The 26,061-nt window shown below is 31.4% G+C and overlaps 1 protein-coding gene across 1 annotated transcript; it reads right to left on the bottom strand.

Moving 5' to 3' along the window:
• Window positions 1-21,584: 21,584 nt before the first annotated feature.
• LOC128160998 (uncharacterized) lies at window positions 21,585-25,861 on the bottom strand. Its single transcript, XM_052824271.1, has 4 exons — window positions 25,418-25,861; window positions 25,221-25,320; window positions 21,796-24,320; window positions 21,585-21,635 (listed from the first exon to the last, which is right to left on the bottom strand). Exons 1-4 carry the CDS (start codon window positions 25,436-25,438, stop codon window positions 21,585-21,587), a joined length of 2,697 nt encoding a protein of 898 aa, XP_052680231.1. The 5' UTR covers window positions 25,439-25,861.
• Between the last annotated feature and the right edge of the window lie 200 nt (window positions 25,862-26,061).

Here is a 26,061-nt window from a genome sequence, read left to right as displayed (position 1 = left end):
CTAAAATAATGTTTTAATCAGAACAATTATATACTTAGATTTGTACAGAACTCCTAAGTTAAATATTTTTAATATTAATTTATTTTTCACTAAATATGTAAACAGTCATTCGGAGAGGTCTTTCATTTCAAAACGAAAAAAAGTCATTAGTCCATTCTATTCCCGACAACAATATTGAATTGGATAGGGCATGGTAAATAAATGCAAGACGTAAAGATTGAACATAAATTTCATTGCACATGCACCAAATGCCCACATCTATCTGCATCTACTTGCAGCATGTTTGATTATTGAGTTACATGTACAAGTTGACTAATATAGAAAAGATTTACCTTTTCCAATTCCTTGTGATGTCAAAAATACAAAAAGATTCAAATTTAAAAATTGTACGGTATGTAAATATGTAAATTTATGTATTTGGTGGGTAATATGCAAATTCTATTGTTTATAAATTCTAAACGGCATTTGATACTACTATTTAACTAATGATGAAAAAAGCTTTGAAATAAAGCTTATTTAATGTTTAATAAACTTGTTTTTTTTAAATATAAAACATAACGGTGTGTATGTTTTAAAATTTTAAAGGCAATAAAATATCAATGACGGGTATATAAATAAAATGCCCTTTAACTTGTTTGAAATAAAATACATCTAATTTAATCACGTTACACTAGATGTTGAATCGAACGGGTGTCCCTGGTATATTTTTAAGCGGCTACAGATTAATCTTTGTTGAATTTGTAGGTCAAATTATTGTTTTGATTAGAAGTACTTATAGTATGCAAACACGTACTTAAAGCGATCAATTTGTGGTTTTCCTAAAGATGTATTAATAACAAAAAATAATCATAGCATCTCAATGTGTTTGTTTTTATATAACCATTAATTCTAATTGTTGATTTTGGCACGACACGGGACAATGGCTTAGCATCAAAGTGGTCATGTTTGATTTGCCTAATATGATAAAGAAATTAATTATGTAAAAGCTTCACAAGAGAAAGGAAAAGCTAAAACATAAGCTAACAGATATCTAGATAACATGTTCTTTAATTTGTTTGAAATTAAATACACCTAGTGCGACGTATCATAAGTTTTTAAATGTTTATTATGGTTCAGATACGGTGTATCTGGCAGTAGAATAAGGACACACAGTTTCAAATAAATCAAAGAGTACACGACTATTGCTCGAATAAAGGCTCCGATTAATCGACTAAGCCAACCGAGTAAAATTGACTTCCTTAATATTCATTGAAAATGGAGGTCTAAAGTTTTATTAACTCATCAAATTTTAATGACATATCCATTTATCACATAAGTGGATGCCATCTTGATCGTTACTTCGATTGTTATATTGTTTTTGTGTGAATCATATTAGATTTATAATCTAATATTTTTGCAAATTTTTGTTTTCGATATTTAGCTTTTGGCATATTGCAAATAATTATAAAATTCAATATATGTAGAAAGTTTATGATTCATCTGATTGGAGTGTCAAATAAAAGAATAAAGTGTTTTATAAGATAATAAACCAAAAAGTTCTCAATTACACGTAGTTCGTATAAAATGCACCAACATTAAATGAAATAATTAGAAGGTACACACAGGATGAATGACCATCTTTAAGTTCTCCTTAAAGATAGCTTAAAGATGCTTAAAGGTAGCTTAAAGACGATCTTTAAGCCACCTTTAAGCTACCTTTAAGCTATATGTGTTGCTTAAAGATGGCTTAAAGAAAGCGTAAAGATGGTTTAAAGGCAGCTTAAAGACCATCTTTAAGCCACCTTTAAGCCACCTTTAAGGACAACTTATAGGTCCTTAATGTCCAAACTTCTTTAAGCCACCTTTAAGCTACCTTTAAGCCACCTTTAAACCATTAAAAAAATTTTAATTCAATATTGTGCTTAATTTCCAACAAAATGTTAGTTTTAACTTTATGAAAGAAAAGGTATTAAAACGGTTTTTGTTCTAGAAAGAAAAATGAAAAAAAAAACAAACGAAAAACAAAAAAACGGCCACGGCGAGAATTGAACCCGGGACCCTTAGTTTACTAGCATCACCACACTTCCACTGCGCCACGGCAACTTACATATATATGAGCGTTTTTATATCCTATATTTCAGTGGATATTGAATCACTGTATTGAACGTGTTTACTTGAAAAGATTTTGACAAACCATTCAGTTTGTAACAATCAATTATATCTAATTTATAAATTACATGCATGCGTGTATTTAAAATGAAATACGGAACTTGGTCTTCAGTGAACAAAAATACATTATACCTAAATGGAAACCGTTAGGTTCACTATAGTAGGCTTTCTTAGTTAATAAATTTAAACCGAGTAGATATACGTTCATCTAATCTATAGCTATAAAAATGTAAGAAAGAAAATGAAATCATTTCTTTTATTAAATGCATTGATACTATTAGGGTATTTGTTCGATTTCCCGCAATTTCCTGGTTTTCATGATCGCGGCGCCGTTCCAATATGTTTAAATATTTACATGTAATTGTATGTACATGATTTTTAAACTATCAATTCTATAACAAACAAAATTACCAATTACCGGTGACGTATTTACTGCATGTGGCAATTGCAAATGACTTGTACATACAATTGTATGATGTGCCAGGCCGGGTATATTTGACATATTTACCCTTATACTTATATTTAAATAATCAACCCCTATTTATGATCACCGGTACATTAATTAATTAGCCTCAAGATTTTACTCTTACATACATGTATCGTTAATTTGTAGACGTAACATCTTTGAAGCCCAGAGCTAGGAAATAATACTTTGAAAATGAATTACAAATGTAAATTTTTATTCACTAGACTTATCGTATACTCGTACATAGTAAGATTCAACGACTTTAGAAACCCTGACGTGCACCTGGGTACACGACACACCTGTTGTGTATATCTTGTATATTCTGTGTTAGTTCCAGGGGTTTTCTTAAGTTGGACAAACAATAGACTTTAATTAGATATACACAAACATGCACCTGGGCACAGGACACAACTGTTGTGTATATCTTGTATATTCTGTGTTAGTTCCAGGGGTTTTCTTAAGTTGGACAAACAATAGACTCTAATTAGATATACACAAACGAACAAAACTATGTCTAGACAAACAAAGCAGTAATATCCTGCCCGATATAACAAAGGCAGTTGAGAGTCTTTCATCTTTAACATGAATCTAGCAGATCTAGAGTTAGAAATAATGAAAATTGAAAAAAAAATACAAACCTTAAACCGATTATCAAATTAAATCATGCATTTTTCGTTCATTATCTTTATTTTGTTTAATAACCGGAGGAACAGAGAGAGAGAAAGAGAGAGAGAGAGAGAGAGAGAGATTTTTTTCACCGATTAATTTATAATAGGAAACAAACATACTTTAATTAGTTTTATGCACATATTAAGATACAGAAACTGCGCTCATCCCTACAATAATTTTGAAACCCCCAAAAAATTATAAAGAATTTTATAACGGCAATCTGTGTCCATCGGAGCGGTGCTGATGATAGCGATCTGTGTTTAATGGAGCGACGATTAAAACCGCCTGGAACACCCCCCCCCTTCCTTGGAAATTATATTATCACTCGGATGACCCCCTCCCATCTCTATAAAAGAGCTTTTGCATTTAATTTATGTTTTTATTGTTCAGCTTGATCAATATTGACTTAAAGGCCACTTAAAGACAGTGTAAAGGCAGTGTAAAGAGAGCGTAAATGCCACTTAAAGATGCTTAAAGGTGGCGTAAAGGTGGCTTAAAGGTGGCTTAAAGAAGTTTGGACATTAAGGACCTATAAGCACTTGCTTAAAGGTGACTTAAAGGCGGCTTAAAGGTTGTATAGCCTTTAAGCTCCTTTAAGTCACCTTTAAGCCACCTTTAAGGACTTGCTTAAAGATGGTTTTTCGCCCTGTGACATGTATCAACGGTATGTGATTTTCAAGCAAGTTGATGATATCTTAACATTCTGCTGATAGTTTTTTTGTGTTGAAATACACATTGTAAACAAGAACTTTTCTGAATTCAATTATTACAACTGTGATGTCACATCGATGAGATATTTCATAAAAGTGATTATAATACTAGAGCTGAGCTTGTTGCAAGCAACGATGAGGTCTTCCGTTACAGCTTCAAGTCAAAAAAGGATTGTAAATCAGTCTTCATAAAACCCTCCCCTTTCTCCTTGCACTTGGAAGGGTCTGACAGATATTGATAGGAGGTCATTTTCACACTACCTTAACTTCTGACCAATCAAAGCTTTAGAAAATCAATTCGAACTCTTGAAAATTAGTTCATGCCTATTTCATTTGTGTTAAGGTAACCCCCAGAATGCGGAGTATTGAAGAGTTAGACCTCTCGTAAAACAGATAAAGGCATGTCTGTGATAATTTGAGGATATATTTAGACAAGAAAGGTATTGACTGCGACTTTAAAACACTATTACGCACAGGGAGCGATTCCCCATAAGCAAAATGAAAGCGGGTATGAATGTCTTCACGTGAAGATTTTAATTCTTATATTACGCAATGTCCAAACAATACTTTATAACAATTAGAGTGATAAAATAATGAAGAACAACTTTTCAAGCGACATTATTATCGTAGCATGTATGGTTTTTTAGCAACATGCAATGTAAGTAATATAAATTAAAAAAAAAGCTAAATGTAAAATAGAGTACATGTATTAATGAACAGTCAAAACTTAAAACAAGAGGCCCATGGGGCCACATCCCTCACCTGAGCAACAATGGGCGTTCAAAAGATATTGTGCAATATGGTCCATCGGTAGAATAACAAAAAATAAATATTGTAAAGTATTCGAATTTTACACTTATTTTTGCATACACGTAATCTTTGACATTGAACCTTCATGAAATACTATTTTCTACCAGAATAAGAAAATCCTACGCAAGATAATAAACTAAACATTTTGCAGGGGTACACTGTTAAGTTGTTAACTTCCCATTCCCTATATGTTCGTTCTGATCCCCCCCCCCCTTTGTAAAGGGATCAAAATATATGAGAGCATATAGGTACATTTTTTTCATCAACTACTTACTAGTTATTGTATTTAAAAAAAATATATAATAGTTATTGTTTTTTATTTAAAAAATCCTACATGTATAGATGTCAAGAAGAAAACTGTACCTCAATGTACTCAATTCCTCAAATTAAAAACATTCAACAATTTTATTTGTCTTCTCCATTATATTTAAATGACTGGTATTTACTTTGCTTACAAACAAGGATAATTTTCCGCTGTGATACTTTTTTAAGGAATAGCGATAATTACTTTATCCCCGCAACAGAAATGTGTCAAACCTATGGAAACTGTTTTAAAGATGTCGTTTTTATTTACTCGTGTCTGAAAAACTATCAAAATTGATGTAGATTTCTCATTATTTAATGTATAAAGAGGGGGCCCCAGAGAGTACCGGTAGGTATATACAGAATATCATTCTTTTATTTTGTTTGTACAAGTATTTAACATACTCTAATTCATATAGAATTTCTAATGTTCAACCAAAATTTCAGCGTCAATCGTAGAATTATAAGCAAGATACAGAGCTCACAGTTCACCTAGGTTTGAGTCATATTTTGTTCACATGAGTTTATTACATTCAGCTTAAGATTTTTAACTTGGTATTTCCTATTTAGCATTTAAAATGGAAAAAAAAATGGCCTAAGATTTTCAATTCTTTTATTCATTCAAGACCATTTCACTGATATTTGAGGTTCAAAATCAGTTTATACCAATGACCACAAACACAGTCCAGGATCACATGTACAGTAGGAGTAATAATGACGAAAAAAGGTTAAGTTTACAATACAATAAGTTGTTTAAGTTGGTTTCTGGAAGAACATACTTTGAAAATGTTCTTCATAAATATTATCCATTTTTTTACTTTTTTAATCTTTAGTTTTTAAGATCTGTGTACAAACATAGAATTGTTAGCAAATCTCTGTATCTTGCTTATACACTGTAATTCGAAGCTTAACACTCAAATAGGGTTAGTAAATAAAAATTGTAAACAATTAAACATAAGAAACATGCACTTTAACAAATAAAGAACACAATATAGTTTTTCGAAATTAATCATATATATACATGTATATACCTACATATTTCCGTCAGCGATATCAAACTCTATTTAAACTGAATAAACTCGAGAAAATGCCGAGCATCTCAACAAAACCTATTGCATTAATCTACCATTACGCAAAAGATACTGCCGAATTACCGATAGAAGGAATTGTATTTCAGTACTTTTTTGATACATCAGATTTTGCTTAATTTGCGCAAGTAAACAGTGAACTGTTTGATTTACCGAAGTCTCTGTTTGATTTAGTACGTAAAAATCACGTAATACAGACGATAGTTCCCAGGTTACAAAGCATAAATAATGAAAACGAAACGAAAATCAGAACAAGCTATGTAGCAACCTCTAATGATACAACGTCCACTAATGATATAATGTTGCATTAGTGGTCAGGATGTTGACCACTAATGATATAATTTTATCATTAACGAACAACCTTACCGTCCGCTAATGATATAATTTCAGATTTATGTCATTAGCGGTCAAAAACCGTAACCTCTAATGATATGGGAAAACAAATGAGAAATAAGTACTACCTTGACCACTAATGATATACATTTGCACACATTTTCAATTGCATTAGTGGAAGGATTTGCAACCTTTATACATGTAATAGGATATATATTTAATATAAAATTATATATATATATATATATATATATATATATATATATATATATATATATATATATATATATATATATATATATATATATATATATATATATAGACATATATAGACATACATAGATATATATAGATATATAGATACATATATATACCTGACTTATGCATTTGGTAGACCGATTGTATTATTTTATCTTTATTAGGGAGACCAGAAGATTAGGGAGACATGTTTTGGTCTCCGTATTATTTTGACCTTGTCTAAAATGTAATTGGTTTATCTTTAAATGAATGAACGATGTGTCTTTGCCTAAAATGCATCAATATGTCTATTATTTGACATCAAATAGTTGACTTTTGTCTATATTTTTTCGTAAAAAGGAATTCAATCTGCCTCCATCGTATAGTTAGCAATGACTATTTTTCTGCATTTAGGAGACCAACGAAAACTTGCAATATTGCAAAAAATCTAACATATATAATTTGTTTAGCCTTTAATTATTCTAAATGAACTCGTTTTCAAAATACTTTTTCACTTTTTATGTATACAGCCTAACTAGAAAAAAAGTCGTTAATTTCTTGACTATGTTTGAACATTTGGCAAGTGCTCTCCACCATTTGTTCCGAGTACTCTCGGAACGTCTCGGGTTAAAACAATGGACCTTTTAACGCCAGCGTGTTGCCTTTTAGGAATCAAAGCCATTTTATGGTAAGTACTTTTGATAATCCTACTACAATTGAACAAAGTAATGTTTTTATGAAGTTTTTTTTAAAAATATTCAAATAAAATAGGGCGATAATGTGTGCAACTTGACTATTTTACACCAATTGTTGATTAATCTTCGAGGACATTCGAAACGAAGTTAACAATAAAAGCATGATATTCATTTCCACTGTACGTTTGATGTAATATGTAATTCAAGGATTTATCAGTACCTTCTCCGGAGCAAAAGTCGTCCCCATTCCCAATAGGAAATAAGTTCACTTCAGCAGCTGTCCAAATTATGATCCCAATTAGTATAGCAGTATTTTTCCCCAACTGGTAAATAATTCTTATGTTTATTTCTTATCAAAAAATACTTCGTAAAATAACCAGAATGTCCATAAATGTTCAGTATTAACAAATGATTAAACCCATTTAGCAAAACTGCAGTCATAAAAGTTTCAAAATACGCTGTAAACATCGCCAACTTTTAATCCGATTTTCCTCTGTTTTTCTAAAACATCGTTATTTTGTGGTATACAGTACAGTACTGTAAATGGGACATGTTTTTTTACACACACTAGACTGATATAAAAGTAAAAGGTAAATGTTATGAAATATTTCAAACAGAAAAATACATTCTCAATTTAAAAGGGAATGTTGATAAATTCTTATAATAATGTAATACTTTTTATGACCAGTGTTGGGTGTTTATTTCAGGGAAAAAGACTTGTTCTAATAACTAAATATAGGAATATTATACATATATCTATATTGTGAAGTTAATTAGATTCTATTCAATTAAAGTCTAGCTCTTTGATTTTCCATTATGAAAATAAATTCAGAAATCATGATGTATGCAACATATGATTTCTCCCAACTGCATGAAATTGTCGATACAATTTTCCCAATTCCAAAAAAAATGGCATTTTCAAAATAAAAAAAAGGCTGAAAAATCCCTGTAATTATATAGCTAGTTTATTGAAAATGGACAGAAAATTAACCGAAGAATGTCGCTTTATGTAAATAGATCAACATGAAGAATTTTCTATATTACAGTTATATGTACACGTAATATTGTTTTAGATTAATTATGTACGTAATGTAGATATATGTACATGTACCCCTTGTTACCTAAATAAATTAAAAGCAAATTAAGATCAGTTGCTCTTTTTCACTTGTATTATAGTGGAAAGATAGCCGACTATTCTATGTACGAATGGACTTATTATAGGTAAGATAGTCAGGCCTCCATGTTTACAACCGGGATGCTCACCCCACATTTACAAATGTGACATCATAGTATCACTCTCGTTTAGATTTTCGGATATTATCAGGTTTGTAAAATTTTTGGCTTTTGATGATTAATAATAATGTAAACAATGTGTCTGCAGATTCCTGTTGGGCTGAGTGTGATCTGTTGACCAGGCAAAACATGTATGTCTTGATTACGCAGCGTTGTGCACAATGTGCTATCAAGAACATTCAATCCAGAAGCATGACCAATGTAGCAACACTTTGAAACTCCTTTTTGATACTTGTATTAATTTTAATGTTTATGCGCACCCGGGGCGCCCTTCCCCTTGTAATTGTTGATTTATTAGAATAACATGACATGTTTCATACATAGCATTAGAAATGGTCGATGGTTGTAAATATTTTGTTGTTTACCAATTTAATGTATGTTCTCACTAGAACATGCACATATGATATATGGTAGACTATTATCACATTCAACTCTCTCTCTCTCTCTCTCTTTTTCTTTCTCTCTCTCTCTCTCTCTCTCTCTCTCTCTCTCTCTCTCTCTCTCTCTCTCTCTCTCTCTCTCTCTCTCTCTCTCTCTCTCTCTCTCTCTCTCTCTCTCTACAGCAGCGATTCATCTTATGACCTTTAAAAATCGTGCACCTGCACTCTTGCGAGTATACAAAATGTTGTAAAATGTTCGTACTATATTGTTCGTGCATTGCACTGCGATGATTTGGATCGCATTCAGTTGCGTCTGAATAGTGTGCATGTCCACTATTTTTAAGGAGACTTGATGCAAGCACTAAAACGCGTGCAACAAATGCGAGACCTCATGCAACATATGAGAGAGCTCGTGCGAATATAAAAAATTCCGATCGCAAAGAGTTGTAAAGTGCTCGTACGCCAATTGTGAATGGGGCTTAATGTAGATGTTTATGAATCCAAAAGTTTTCTTTGCATATAAACAATCCTTTTACACAGGTGCTTGTGGTTTTAATGTAGGTTTTTGAGTTATTAGCACAACTAGTCATGCCTGTGGAGATTTTCTCCTGCAGGAGAAACATTAAAAGGACAGGATGGGGAGGAGAGATTGAAGACAAATAAGCACAGAAAACAAAATATTTATCTATAAATATAATGGAAAAGAACTTTGGTAATACGATCTATACATATTTACATAAAGCTGGAGGTATGTAGCTCCTGATGTGAAAAAAAAAAATTGAAGCAACGTTTATCCAATTTTTTTTTTCAGACCAGGAGATACAGACCTGCAGCTAAATGTAATATTTTAACATTTATATATGGCAGTAATGTTTCTAGAAATAACTATAAACAATTCTAATTAAGTCAAGCAAAAATACCAGTAATTATATGCTTCTTATTTAAGGTTTGATTTCTTTTTATGTACACTGTAGTATTGATGCTGGCAGGAGTGAACAACCATACATGTATCTGCCAGTTTGTAAATGATGGCAAGGACGATGCAAACTCCACCATAAACTCAGAGTGTTTAATGGAAGGGAATACCTATGTTTGTTTGCTAAGAGAGACATTGTGGTTGGGGAAGAGATACTACATGTATATGACTATGGTTGTGATGGGAAAAGCTTGCGGTGGCGCAGCAAGGTAGGAAAATGGTTGGATTAATTATACACAAAAAATAATTAATAAGGTAGTCCTATACTCGGCACTAAATAGGCTCAATCATTTTAAAGATTAGCTTTAAATGATAAATATACATTCTAGCATTACATATACAAAAGAAAATATGTATGTTTACATGCTAGTTTGTTTGTTATCACCTCTTAGATGGGTGTACCCCCTTGCGAAAATTATTAACAATTATGAAATTTGCCAGACGTCCGTTTTTCCTAAAAATAATTACCAATTTTGGGAAAATTAGAACTGAACATACAAAATAGAGTATAAATATTTATTTAAGCCATATCTCATCAATAATTTTGCGCAAATTTTTGTAAGTAAGTACGCTTTATGGACCTGATGTATCAAAATAGAATACAAAAATTGCAATGCTAGTATCGCGTTAGGTATTTTTTTTTTACTATTTTATGGACTCAAACTTAAATTCATGGTGTTTATTCTATAGATTGACATCGTAGAAAAAAGATTTGGTAAAATAAATTATATGTTGACGGATTACTTTTCACGCTATAAGTTCTAAACCAAGTAGACCCTGACGAAAAAATCCGTAAAAATCACATTTTGCTACAGTTTTCTGCCTAGATCTGTCAACAATGTTAGATATCATTTAAACATTAATTAATTGACGATTGATTAAATTTCGAAATAGCATCTGTCTCTAAATATAAACCAGTTTTAGTAAAAGATATAAGTAAATGTGAAGTGTATTTGAAAAAGTCAGAGAAATAGATATAAATTTAGAGATAGAAGAATTAGATCAGAAGAGAGAGAAAAAGTGAGAGGACTAATTACAACTTTTTGTTTAAGTGAAGCACTTTTTTTCTATGGAGATACTTTACCTGAATGTCACTACATGTGTGTTAATAACTAAATGGAATGACAATTTGAGAGAGAGAGAGAGAGAGAGAGAGAGAGAGAGAGAGAGAGAGAGAGAGAGAGAGAGAGAGAGAGAGAGAGAGAGAGAGAGAGAAGTTGATAGGAAATAAAAGTTAAAGAAATTAGAGTACAGGGATGAAGATAGGAAGTGAGATGACAAATTTCAACTTTTTTTATAAATAAAGTAATTTTTCTATTTAGATACTTTACCTGAATGTCACTACATGCATGTAAATAACTTAATGTGATGTCAATTTGAGAGAGAGAGAAAGAGAGAGAGAGAGAGAGAAAGAGAGATAGAGAGAGAGAAGTTGATAGAAACTAAGCTTGATTTAAAGGAATTAGATCAGAAGGGAGAGAGGAAGGGAGAAGAATTATTAACATTTTGTTAAAATAAAGCATTTTTTTTTCAATTTAGATATTTTATCTAAATGTCACTACATGTGTGTAAATAAGTAAATGTGAAGTGTATTTGAAAAAGTCAGAGAAATAGATATAAATTTAGAGATAGAAGAATTAGATCAGAAGAGAGAGAAAAAGTGAGAGGACTAATTACAACTTTTTGTTTAAGTGAAGCACTTTTTTTCTATGGAGATACTTTACCTGAATGTCACTACATGTGTGTTAATAACTAAATGGAATGGTAATTTGAGAGAGAGAGAGAGAGAGAGAGAGAGAGAGAGAGAGAGAGAGAGAGAGAGAGAAATAGAAAATAAGAGAGAAAGAAATCAGTTCGGTAGAGAGAGAGAGATAGATAGAGGATGTATTAAAACTTTTTATTCAAATGAAGCAATTTTTTATTTGACATTTTTAACCTGAATGTCACTACATGAGTGTAAATTACTAAATGTTATGTTAATATGAGAGAGAGAGAGAGAGAGAGAGAGAGAGAGAGAGAGAGAGAGAGAGAATGAGAGAGATGTCAATAAGAAATAAAAGATAAAAAAGTCAGAGTGGAGGGGAGAAAGGAAGTGAGATGACCTAATGCAACTTTTTTGTATAAATGAAGTAATGTTTCTATTTAGATACTTTACCTGAATGTCACTACACATGTGTAAATAACTAAATGTGATGTCAATTTGAAAGAGAGAGAGAGAAGTCGATAGACACTAAGTTTGATTTAAAGGAATTAGATCAAAAGGGAGAGAGGAAGGGAGAGGAATTATTAACATTTTGTTTAAATAAAGCATGTTTTTCAATTTAGATATTTGACCTGAATGTCACTACATGTGTGTAAATAACTAAATGTGATGTCTTTTTGAAAAAAAGTCAGAGAAATAGATATAAATTTAGAGATAAAGGAATTAGATCGAAAGGGAGAGAGGAAGTGAGAGGACTTATTACAACTTTTTCTTCAAAGGAGGTAATTTTTTGTTGTTAATTGAGATACTTTTACTGAATGTCAGTACATGTGTGTTAATAACTAAATGTAATGTCAATTGGAAAATAGAGAGAGAATTTAATAGAAAATAAGAGAGAAAGAAATCAGTTCGGTAGAGAAAGAGAAAGATAGAAGAAGTATTAAAACTTTTTGTTCAAATGAAGAAATTTTTTCTTTTGATTTTTGTTTGCCTGAATATCACTACATGAGTGTAAATTACTAAATGTGATGCTAATATGAGAGAGAGAGAGCGAGAGAGAGAGGAGTGAGAGAATTTTCCAGCAGCAAAACGTGCAATTTTCTACTAATAACGTTGAAAATATATAAAAATTAAGGACGCTATATTATGTTTGTTCGTATGGCCCACACAGGTTTCATGAACGATTGCTTAGATGCTTTCATAGTTGGAATGTGCATGCATCATTTGGGCATGGAAGACATTGGATGTAAATTCCCATTTCAAAACAGATTCTGATTACGGAAGATTTATCTGATGACAAGATGCAATTCATTGCAATAATTTCTTCAGAAATACAAAGGAGGTAAATAAATCTAAAAAATGGCATTAATGCTATTTCAATGAAATGAAAAACAAGGGTCATTTTTTATGAAATGCATGCAATCTAATATCGTCCATTATATGTTGCCTTGAATCCTAAATTGCATAGTCTATTAGTTTGCTGTTTTGTTTTTCGAGACGAGAGCTGTGATAACAACGATGGTTGCAAATGGATAAACAATAGGTAAACTATCGTAGATCATCGACGCTGAAGTGTAAGCGTGTATATGTACATGTTGTAAGACATGCCTATTCAAGACAAATGAAATCGTCCAGCTGATTAAGAAAAATGAGGTTATGAAACAAAACACTCTAGAATTTTAATTCTTCCTGTTAACATTTCAGACACTATGTCAATCTAAACTTGTTATTTTGGTAATAATTCAACATCAACTAGTGCATATGTTAGGCACGTACCATCTTGTTTTTTTAAATTTCATTTTTCATGAAAATCGTTGTCCATGGAGGAGAAAAAGAAATTAATATACATGTACATAAAAATTACTGTCTAAGTTTTATTTGTTTAAATGAGCACATTGGCATAGATATGATCATTGTAGAATAAATTCACATTTCATACTTTCATATTTATGTTCTCGTGGTGCATGTATGGGAAGCATAAGCAGGGCTAATGGAGTTTAAAATATGTATTTCATAAAAACATGCATAGATATTTTCTTATTAATTCAAGCAAATATTGTTATCTTATAATGATAATAAAACAATGAAATATCACATAAGCATTGAATAAAATTTAAAAAATGGATTATATAATATTGATTTTCTTTTTATTTGACGTACCAAAATAAATCAAAGTACTACAATCGTGGGGTTGAATGATACAACATGTATATATTTTGAAATAATGCTGTTGATTTTCATTACATGTAGTTGAATGAAATGGCTGATCATTTTAACGAGACCGAGTACAGAACGAGTACGCATGCTTTCGTGCAGCGTTTCATTTGTATTGTGACGTCATCTTTTTGCTTTGTTGACGCCATGGCGTGATAGTTTCAACTGCAGATATTCAGCGAAATTTGTTGAAAATAGCTCGTTTGATGCGTAAAATTGCTATTGTACTGTGGAATTAACATAACTGTCTCGAAGTATAAGCTATATTTGGGCTCGGGTCGAAAACGTGAAGAGGGTTCAGCAAGCCTAGCCTTCTGTCACGTTTTCTTAACCTGCCTAAATATAGCTTAATTCATATATTTCAAGACAGTAACCATGTACTTCATATTAATGACCCTTAATATGTGATGTAATATATTTATTTATTACTTAAATATGTCTAAATGTTTTAATGATACTATAAAGATCACCATTTCCGCCTTTCTTAAATAAAAAAAAGCCATAATCCGACAAAACCTGGGGAATTGGGCATACAAAAAACAACTTTTACAAGACCCCTGGAACAAACCAGGAGGTAAAAGGTTTTTTTTATTTGACCATTTGATGTTTTTAGCAATAACTTTAATATGTAGAACAGAAAAAGAAATCCCTAGGGCAGAAATTAAAAAAAAAATGTAAAAAATGAGCAAATTTCATACATTTCAAGCAAAATTCCATAGGGTTCTATGTTAAAAATTAACAAACTTTGAGATGACCCCTTAAACAAACGGTGTGGTAAATGTCTTATTTTTTTTATCTTAAAATAATAATTATATCAGTAGAAATTCATGTAAAAAATGTCATTAAATAATCTAGGGCAGAACAAATTAGACCCGGCATCGTTAAAATCATTATATTGTTCGATCAGTGTTTTTCCTTCTTTATTTTGAAATTCTATTTTAGTTGTCATTTTTTACGGGTGGGAATTATTAGTAAAAATCAACATCTCAATTTTATCAAAAATACTAATATCAAATGATTAGATACACGCATATTTTCCTTTTTTGACAATAAGAAAACAGCTACAAATAAAAGCATTTGTGGTGTATTTAATTAACGCACCATAGTTACAATATAAGTTACAAAACTTAAAACAACAGGCCCATGGGCCACATCGATCACCTAAACAGCAGTTCCTTGTAACATTCTATTTCGTAGTATATACTTTTTCTAGTTTAAACATTGAACCCCTTTTTGGGGCTCCAGTATCGGCCTGATGTTCATGGATGGCTTTAACAACATAAATAGTAACATAGGAATGAAAATGTGTAGCACTGCGGCGGGACCGCATGTACACAGCCTGAAAAAACTGAACGTAGAAGAGTTCCACATCAAGAGGTATACCTCTCAGACTGTACAGAACAACATCAAGAAAGATCTTGGTTCCACTACATTAGAGTTTACACAATTTGAGGATCCTTGCAAAGTTATCTCACAAACTGTAGCATTATAGTTCTCGAGAAAAAAACTTTTAAAAAACATTTTCAAATTATCTTTCTATGTTAAACTTTGAACTCCTCTTGGGGCCCCAGTATTCGTCCAGTACCAAAGCTTTATCTATTTGGAATCTACATTATATAAGGATGCTTGCATAGTAATCTCACAAGCTGAAGCATTATAGTTCCCTAGAAAACAGATTTTTAATCATGTTCCCTCTATATTTCTATGCATAACTTTGAACACCTCTTGGGGCCCCAGTATTAGATCGAGGGTCAACACTTTTATAATTTCGAATCTACACTATTTGAAGATGCTTACGTAGTTATCTGACAAATTGAAGAATTGTAGTTCTCAAGAAGAAGATTATTAAACATTTTCCAGATATACTTCTACCTTTAACTTTTAACCCATCTTGGGTCCCCAGTATTAGTCCTGGGGTCACTATTTTAAAACTATCGAACCTACATTATCCAAGGTTGTATGCATGATAGTAATCTCACAAATTGAGGCATTGTAGTTCTCGAGAAGAAGATTGTTTAGCATGTTACCTTCATATTTCTATAATAAACTTTGACCCCATCTTGGGGCCCCAGTATAGGTCCAGAGGTCACCATTTTACCAATTAAGAAATACATCAGCCAGGGATGCATGCATAATAATTCCACAAACTATAACATTGTAGTTCTTGAGAAGACAATTGTAAACGTTTCCTCTATATTTTTAAAAATGTTTAAATTTTGAACCCCTCTTGGTATCCCATTATTTGTCCGGGAGTCACGATTTTTACAAATTAGAATCTACATTATTATAGGATGTACATGTATGCATTGTAATATCCCAAACTGTTGCATTATAGTTCTTGAGAAGATTTAAAAACATTTTCCTATCTATGTTAAAATTTAAACTCCTCCTGGGGCCCCACTTTGACCGAGGGTCACGAATTTTATAATTTAGAATTTTCACTTTATATACAATCTTTTGTGTAAATATTGGCACTTTTGGTGCAGTAGTTCTTGAGAAGAAAATGTTTAACCATTTTTCCTATGTAGTATTATGTTAAACTTTAAACCCCGCCTGGGGCTCCAGTTTTGGTCCGAGGGTCACGATTTGTACAATTTAGAATCTTCACTATACACATCAAAGGCCGGAAAGCCCGTGACAGAGACCTCGAGCTGACATTTTCTTTAATATAGGTATCAGTAATTTAAATTTATTTACCAATAGTCGTACATCAAATATTTTGTGTTACTAAATTCGTACATATTATAGTATTTATTGCCAAGCAGACAACATACAAATACACATAAAACATGGGTCTATCAACTAATGTTCACAATAGCCCTCGCTATGCACCGGGACACACCCGTCCACGACCCGGGAGCCCGCGAGATAGAGATCCCTGCATGCGCTGCCTGAGTTAGGTCGTACGTACAATAATTCCATAAATATCACAAAATGCAACTATATTTTTATATGTAATTTTAACATCACCATGTGATTGTGTACTCAGTATATTTCCTTATAAAATTCGTAGTGATACATTTGTAATACAATGGATCATAACTAATCATGGTTACAAAAATCGAAGACATTTCAAAGTTCAAAAAATAAATCATCTTCTTTCTGCTTTAAACACTCTTTGAACAAATTTTACAGGTTCATCATTTGTATATGATGAAAACTTTAACAGTGTTCCCCTAATTAAAATAAAACATACTTTTATTTATTCAATTCCCGTGTAAAACAAGATTATCTTTGGGATGGTTGTTTACAAATAAATCCACACCACGTGCGTTGATCTGCCGTATCTATAATGCTCAACCAAACTAGCTGCAATATTGCAACAAAATCACAAGATAAATTTATCACTTACATTTATTTTGGAGACCGTGCCCGATTACAAATAAATTTACAGATTATTTTTTATTTTTATCGAGCACGGTATCCAAATAAAATGTAAGCGATAAACTAAAATAACATTTAATGAATTTTTGCACCTTATCGTATTCATCCGTCATTGCTTGATTAAACAACCTTATATACTTATGCAATGAGTTGTCAATAATCAGGGAGACACAGTTGGGTTTTTAGGTGCACAATTTAGTTGAATATATAATACAAAAGTCGTGTAAACATGTTGACTATGTATGTCTATGATAAATTTGAACCCCGCCTGGAGCCCCATTTTGTTTGGTCTGAGTGTCACAATTTTAATAATTTAGAATCTTCACTATATATACAAGCTTGTGTGTTAATATTGGCATTTTTGGTGCAGTGGTTCTTGAGAGGAAGATTTTTAAAACATGTTTTCTATGTATTTCTATGTAAAACTTTGAACCCCGCCTGGGGCCCCAGTTTTGGTCCGAGGGTCACGATTTTTACAATTTAAAATTTTCACTTTATATACAAGCTTTTATGTAAAAATTGGCCCTTCTGACACAGTGGTTCTTAAGAAGATTTTTAAAGACACGCACCCTATACTCACTGTTTTGCAATTATATCCCTTTTGAAAAGGGCTGTGCCCTTTATTTAAACAATTTAAAATCCCCTTTTCATAAGGATGCTTTGTACCAAATTTGGTTAAATTTGGCACAGTGGTTTTTGAGAAGTCGAAAATGTGAACAGTTTACAGACGGACGGACGACGGACAACGGGTGATAAGAAAAGCTCACTTGAACCTTCGGTTCAGGTGAGCTAAAAACAAAAATCTAGTGGTTAATAAAGAACATGTGGGTTCACATAATTGCTTTACCGAGTCAGCGACAGATTATCTTTGGTCATTTATATATTTAAACGCTATTTATCTCCTTGAAAAGAAGAGCTATGTCTAGCTATATTAAAACATGTTCAAATGTTAGAAATTATATTTTTGTGTTTTTTTTTTTCTTTTCCAAGTAATAGTTTATAGCTTAACAAACCATTTTTTAAAAAATTAAGGAATATTTTGGTTATTATTTTTTACCACTGAGTCTCCTTAAAATTAAACAAAATGTTCATTTAGTAACCGGATATCATAAGGGGTAGTTTTGTTTAGAACGTTATTGATTTTACTAAAGCCATGTATCATTTGCTTTATTTTTTAATATATTTGCAGATATTTAGAAAGATAAAGAACACTGGAAGATATTGTCTGTGCCTTAAGTTGGAAAATGTGATGTAGTTGAATAAGAGAGTGTTATTTCATATTCAAATACAACATTCATTTCTTATATACTTAAAAATCACTTTAAAATAAGACAACATGAAAGTATACCTTTCTTATTTGATGTGTGAAAAGACTAAAATTTGTAGATTTTTTTTGATTGCTTGTATAAATCTGCAACGTCTCATACCACTTAGATAATATTTTATTCATAACAATTATATACTTAGATTTGTACAGAACTCTTAAATTGAATATTTTCAATATTGATTTGTTTTGTTACTATAAATGTGAACAGTCATTCGGAGAGATCTTTCATTTCAAAACGGAAAAAGTCATTAGTCCATTCTATTCCCGACAACATTATTGAATTGGATAGGACATAGTAAATAAATGCAAGACGTAAAGATTGAACATACATTTCTTTGCACATGCACAAAATGCTCACATCTATCTGCATCTACTTGCAGCATGTTTGATTTTTGAGTTACATGTACAAGTTGACTAATATAAAAAAAGATTTACCTTTTCCAGTTCATTGTGATGTCAAAAACACAAAAACATTCAAATTTTAAAATTGTACGGTATGTAAATATATATTTATGTATTTGGTGGGTCATATGCAAATCTATTGTTAATAAATTGAAAACGGCATTTGATACTACCATTTAACTAATGACGAAAAAAGATATGAATAAAAGCTTATTTTATGTTTAATAAACTTGTTGTTTTTTTAATAAAAAACATAACGGTGTGTATGTTTAAAATGTAAAAAGGCAATAACATATCAATGACGGGTATTTAGATAAAATGCTTTTTATCTACATTTTATTTGTTTGAAATAAAATACATCTAATTTAATCACGTTACACTCTGTTGAATCGAACGGGTGTCCCTGGTATATTTTTAAGCGGCTACAGATTTATCTTTGTTGAATTTGTAGGTCAAATTATTGTTTTGATTAGACGTACTTATAGTATGCAAACACGTACTTAAAGCGATCAATTTGTGGTTTTCCTAAAGATGTATTAATAAAAAAAAATAATCATAGTATCTTAATGTGTTTGCTTTTATATAACCATTAATTTTAATTGTTGATTTTGGCACGACACGGGACAATGGCTTAACATCAAAGAGGTCATGTTTGATTTGCCTTATATGATAAAGAAATTAATTATGTAAAAGCTTCACAAGAAAAAGGAAAAGCTTAAACATTAGCTAACAGATATCTAGATAACATGTTCTTTAATTTGTTTGAAATTAAATACATCTATTACGACGTATCATAAGTTTTCAAATGTTTATTATGGTTCAGATACGATGTATCTGGCAGTAGAATAAGGCCACACAATTTCAAATAAATCAACGGGTACACGACTATCGCTCGAATAAAGGCTCCGATTAATCGACTAAGCCAACCGAGTAAAATTGACTTCCTTAATATTCATCAAATTTTAATGATATATCCATTTATCACATAAGTGGAAGCGATCTTGATCGTTATTTCGATTGTTATATTGTTTTTGTGTGATTCATATTAGATTTATAATCTAATATTTTTACAAATTTTTGTTTTCGATATTTAGCTTTTGGCATATTGTAGGGGGTTCATGTGAAATCTCCAGCTATTTACTTTCGATTCATGTTTAATTATATTGAAAGAGGAATCTTTAACAAAACCAAAAAACTTTATTTCATTGAAATATTCCATCTAGAAGCAAAGATATAAGATTTTAAAGTTGAGTATTGTACGGCTTTTTGTAATGATTTATATTATGCAATGTGTAGGAAAAAATGGCACCAAAATTGTAATTTTTTTGCATTTTTGCTATTTAAATTTCAAAATTAACTATAAATCTTGTGTAAAGTCTTAGCAAACTGTATATTTTTAAAATTGTCATGTTTCAAGCTGTATTTTAATTGCATCATAATTTGCATAATTTCAAAATGGCCGCCAAAATGGCGGAAATTTGCATATTTCCAAATATGGTCATCAGGTAAGTTATACACAAATTATGAAGATTTATCTAAATATAATTCCCGCAAGTAGTTAGAATTTCCTATAAAATATGTTAAGTAATTTATTAGTTTTAAATATTGATGCTTAAGATAAATTTTTGCTATTAATTAACTTTAATTAATAAAAGTAATTACCATCAATTGCTAATAATACATGTATATATCAATTATAACTATATATGTGTAAATTTTAAGTGACATATTATTAGAAACTAATATAATGACCAAAACAAAAAATCCAACAAGTATCTTAGTCTTGTATATATATTTAATAATTTAGATACCTTATATATTAGGGCCTTAGATATATTACATGCAAGCAAAGTACATGTACATGTATTATGTTATACAGTGTGTCTAATCTTGAATTATTATTTCACCTTTTTGGAAATCAATTAACAATGGGAATTCACATGCTTCCATATCACCTTCATACAAGCATTCATACTTTGTCATCCTTCCATTCAATCTTTTTACACACAAAACTTCCCCCTTGTACCAACAAACTTCATTTGAAGTTTGATCTTTTAATCTATGAAGAATTTTCTTTCCAACTAATTTGGAAGGAGACTCAATAAAACTTGGAAGAAGAAGTGATTGTTGTTTGATTGTTATTTTTCTCCTATTTTCTTTTAGTCTCTCAGCTAAATTTGTTTTTGATTCATTAAATTTTTGTTCAACCTGACTTAAAGGATGGTAAGAGAGTTTAGAATTTTCAGACACCTCTTCCAAATGTTCATTAATTTGCATAACGTTTACCAGATTATGTTCTAGATCTTCAATAGAATACACAACGCCTTTACTGCTTTGTTGAAAAATATTTTTAGGGCCTTTGCTTGAAAGAATATTTTTTCTAAACTGCAATTGTGCAACTAATGCATCTCTTAACAGCTGGTCTTTGTTAGATTCTTGAGACACCTTTAATTTGTAAGACTGGATGTCATCTCTTTTCTGCCATAAACCACCAACATCTGTCAATTTATTTGTTAGCTTTACCTTTTGGTTGTACATTTTATTTTCTTGCATGACTCTTTTTTCTTGTTTAGCTCTTAAAATTTCAAGTTTTGTTTCATACAAAGACCTTTGTCTTTTTTTTATTAACTCCATTATTTCAGGTGTAGATTTTCTTGCATCATTAATAATGGAGCTTTTTTCACTATTTGAAAGAGAATTTAACCAAGTAGATGTTTTATTGTTAGTCCACATGATTACAGACTCATATGCAGTTGTAGAAGCTGATGGTTTAAGTCTCATTAAAACATCTAGTTGAGCAAAATCTCTTTCAGAACATGTGTTTGTTGTTGGTACTGCAGCGGCTCTCAATTGATCAGTTTCAGATGGTTCATAATATATTCCACCAGGAAGTTGATCTTTTGCTTGCCTCTCAAGTATCAACAACATGCCACCTAAAGCCAATTCTAAAGCCATTTGAGTATATGTTTCAAATACTGCATCATCTGTGTTCTCAAAGAGAGAATCATACACCTCATCTTTATGCACACTCTCCTCTGGAAAAATTAAATGGCCTTCAAGAAGAGGTGATGCATCTTGTGACAAGTCTTGTAAGTTCAACTTCATGTTGAGAAGCACAGGGTTCAAATCCAAAATATTTTCTGTTTTCTCAATAACCCTCCAGAAGGGACCTGTAATTATTTTGTCTATGATACCTAAAGCTCTAAGACTGCTAGTGTAAACTTTTTCATTCACATCAAAAGAAATGCTTTTCAACAATTCATTAGGATCTGACCAACTGTCAAGAAATGTTTTGATATCTGCTAAATGGTGATATGTAGCCCCAGCTGCATAAAAAAGATGGTTAAACCTATGTCCTCTAAAGGTTATAAGTTTATTTTTTACACCCTTTTCTTTCAAGTGGGTGGAGAAGTGGGACCCCACTCCTGACTTTTCACAGCCATGCATTGTTAATGCCTTGCTAACTGTTCTAGTCAGTCTTGAGGCACCACTTTCCTTCCAATCAAAACTGTAAGGATTCTTTCCTGAACAAACATTGTTTTCAAAAACACTTAAACACTTGTCAACTTCACTTGCCATGTTTACAAATACATGCATTTTGCAAAAAAATGATGCCACCCTCCCCATTTCTTTTCTGTTAATTTCTGGCATTTCATCCCAATTCTTTAGAACATCAGGAAGAAGACTTTGCCGCAATTCCTCTAACTGTCTATTAAAAACTGGGTTTGTTGCACCCTGGTCTGACATTGTTGAAATAATAGTTGCTACAAGTTTAGAGAAAGATTTGTCTTCATTATGTAAGCAGTTTGACAATTCAGAAATATTTGCTTGAAAAGCTTTCATCAGACTATCAGCATCTGCACTGCCAATTTCAGTCATTCCAATTGAGCAAGACCTATGTTCAGGTGTGGTCAATTGAAATGACTGAAATTGTTTATGGAACTTTGAAGTTCCATCCTGATGTAGACAGTTACCTTTCATATCACCTATGTCACATGAATTAACCATGGCATGTACAACCTGACACTGGGCAATATGTTTTGCTTCAATAAGCAACCTAGACCTAACACCAGCACTTGGAAGTCTCGACAATGTTTTGCCTGTAATATTTTTTAAGACGGTTTGAATTACTTGATTTACTTTTTTGCAACTAACACCGCACTCAGTTGTTAGTGTCATTATTGTTTCACGAATTTCATTTGTGTACTTCCCATCACAGAAAGAAGTTATATTAGACTCATTTAATAGAACATTGTTGATTTCTTCAAGCTCTATTATCTTTTCCTCTTTAATTTTGATTTCCTGTCTCAGTTTCATAATTTGTTCAACATTTTCAGAAATAAAATTGTCAAATTCATTTTCCCTTTTTTTGTTTAATCTACAAATCTTAACCAGCAGATTTCTCTTTTCTTTTTTGAGGTTCTCTACTTGTGCATTCTTTCTTTCACTCTCTTCTCTCAATTCTTGCATTTCTTTCTCTTTCTCTCTTAACACTTCATTCTTATTATCCAGTTCAATTCTCTGATTTTCTATTCTCTGATCTCTACGTTTCAACTTCTTGTTTGAATTTCTGGCATCAAGTTTTCTAACTTTTTCTTTTAAAAGTTCAAAATGTTCTAAAGATTTATCTAGCTTTTTTGACAAGTCATCATACTTTTTTTCCCAGTGCTTACACTCTCTCTCTAACACTTTCAAATCTTTAGTTTTTGACAATGTTTCTTGATGTTTCAATGTACAAGAATCTAACACTCTCAATAACAAATCAATTTTTTTTTCATAATGAAATATTTGTAAATTCAAATTGCTCAGTTGTTCTTGTTCATCAACAAGCTCTCTCTTTAGCTGGCGGTTTTCAAACACAACATCTTTTGTTTTGTTGACAAGATAATTCAGCTTCTGAGTTTTGATGTTGTCATCAAATACTGGAAGCTCAATGTTTGGAACAGGAAATTCAAATTCTTGGCTGAGCAGTTCTGATAAGCCTTCTGCAATTTTGTTTTTCTTTAGATCCTTGATTTTTTTCTTTAATCTAAATATCTTTGTGCGAAAAACACGCACAGAGCAATTTTCCCACTTTGAGGTTGGGTATTTGGTTTTAAGAAATTCAAGGTTTTCAGGAAAGCTTCTCTCTCCATCAAGACATTTGATGATATCTCCATTTGTTGGGCATTTTTTTTCCAAATCTAAAATTTGATACCAAAAATAAAAATAAAATAGAAATTTTTATTTTTTAATAAACCATTGCCAAATTATTTTTTGACATCATATATTTTTTAAATTGACCAGTTCACTGTCCAGCAGTTAACACAGTTTGATTGTTTGATATTTGCCAGCAAATATCAAAAACAGATTTTAAGGAATATCTTTTAGTTTTCACACCGACCAGCAGTGACATTCATGAGGATGGATGACCAGCACACACTTCTGAAAATATAATAAATATGGTGCAGCAAAGTATCTTTACTATAAATTATTGGTTCACCAAACATGTTGGTATACAACCACACCACACAATAAGATACATGTACATATATAATTAATATACATACATGTGTATACATATAGGTACATGTACATATCTGTGCTAATGAAATCAAACTATAATATATCAAAGTTACATTATGTAAATAAAATAAGAATTATTGTACTCTATATAATTTTGGAGCTTAATTGCAAATATTCATTTACAGTTTTATAAGAGTGACAAAATCAAAAATTCTTTTGGTATATGATAATTGTAAATAATGTGATTTTACTATTAATTTCTATAGGTGAGTAAAAACTTTTAGCTTTTTAATTTTGAAAGTATTAATTTGGAATTCCAAGTAGTCTTGCAATTCAAAAATGTTTCATAATAAAATATTAGTTTAAAAAAAAACCTTTGTTTTTATACCACGGAATTCGGAAGAAACTCTACACTATGAGTATGATGTATAAATATAGGCATGACGATGAGAAAATTCGAATTGCACAGTAAAACTTTTAAGTTATCTTAGATTAGCAATATACTAATAACAATTTTACTTAATAAATTTGAAACATTTATATCAATACAGCGTTTAAAAATGCACGTGAAGACTTGCCTATTCTGATGTCTGTTATAACGTTCGCTTCTGCCATGTCGCCGATGTTGACGTCGGTAAGGTTATCAAGGTCATGTTTCACTGGGGATTCCGCGGCGGCCTGATAATAATAGCAGGAAACTAAATAGACATTCTTACGGGGGAAATCATAAGATTTAAGATTCTGTGTGAATTCTTTTCATTGAAACGTCGCTTACCATATGGAATTCACGAAACATACAACGCAGTGTCTTTGGGCCTTCGTGTTTACATCGGAGAGGGGGAATTCCAGTCTATATTCAATCTGCAGTTTGTAACCTCTTCCCTGATTGGCTGATATATTAGCTGTCATTACGTATAGCTTGCGGAAATCCAATCAAACTGCGCGACTTGTGCAAAAATCGAGCAAAACTAGCATCCAAGTTGTATTACAAATGCTAAAGACGAAAAACCGAGCATTTTTGACTACGGGGAAATATAACTAGATATAAAAGATGACGTTTAAAAATTAGTACCATTTAAAAGAGCAACTTATTTACGTTGCATTTATGAAAAAATTCAGACTTTATAAAAGTGAAAGAAAAAGTTAAAGCGAGTTCAAAATCGTCAATTTTACTCCGACTGAGCCGAAAATTACGACGTCACGCCAGGTAAACTGAACCCCCTACATATTGCAAATAATTATAAAATTCAATATATGTAGAGAGTATATGATTCATCTGATTGGACTGTCAAATAAAAGAATAAAATGTTTTATAAGATAATAAACCAAAAGTTCTCAATTACACGTAGTTCGTATAAAGTGCACCAACATTGTATGAAATAATTAGAAGGTACATGTATCAACAGTTTGTGATTTTCA

This window comes from Crassostrea angulata, chromosome 8 (assembly GCF_025612915.1).
Source record: "Crassostrea angulata isolate pt1a10 chromosome 8, ASM2561291v2, whole genome shotgun sequence".
NCBI lineage: Eukaryota > Metazoa > Mollusca > Bivalvia > Ostreida > Ostreidae > Magallana > Magallana angulata.
This window is presented reverse-complemented; position numbering and strand designations above follow the sequence as displayed.

Bases quoted from the DNA above. Each gene is read 5' to 3' on its own strand.
- LOC128160998 (XM_052824271.1), bottom strand. From the start codon at position 25,438: ATGTTTCGTGAATTCCATATG. The intron at 24,321-25,220 runs GCAAGTCTTCAC...ATCAAATTTTAG, and splicing joins TATAACAGACATCAGAATAG to ATTTGGAAAAAAAATGCCCA. The intron at 21,636-21,795 runs GCAAGAAAATCT...ATAAATTGACAG, and splicing joins AAAGCTCCATTATTAATGAT to ATGTTGGTGGTTTATGGCAG.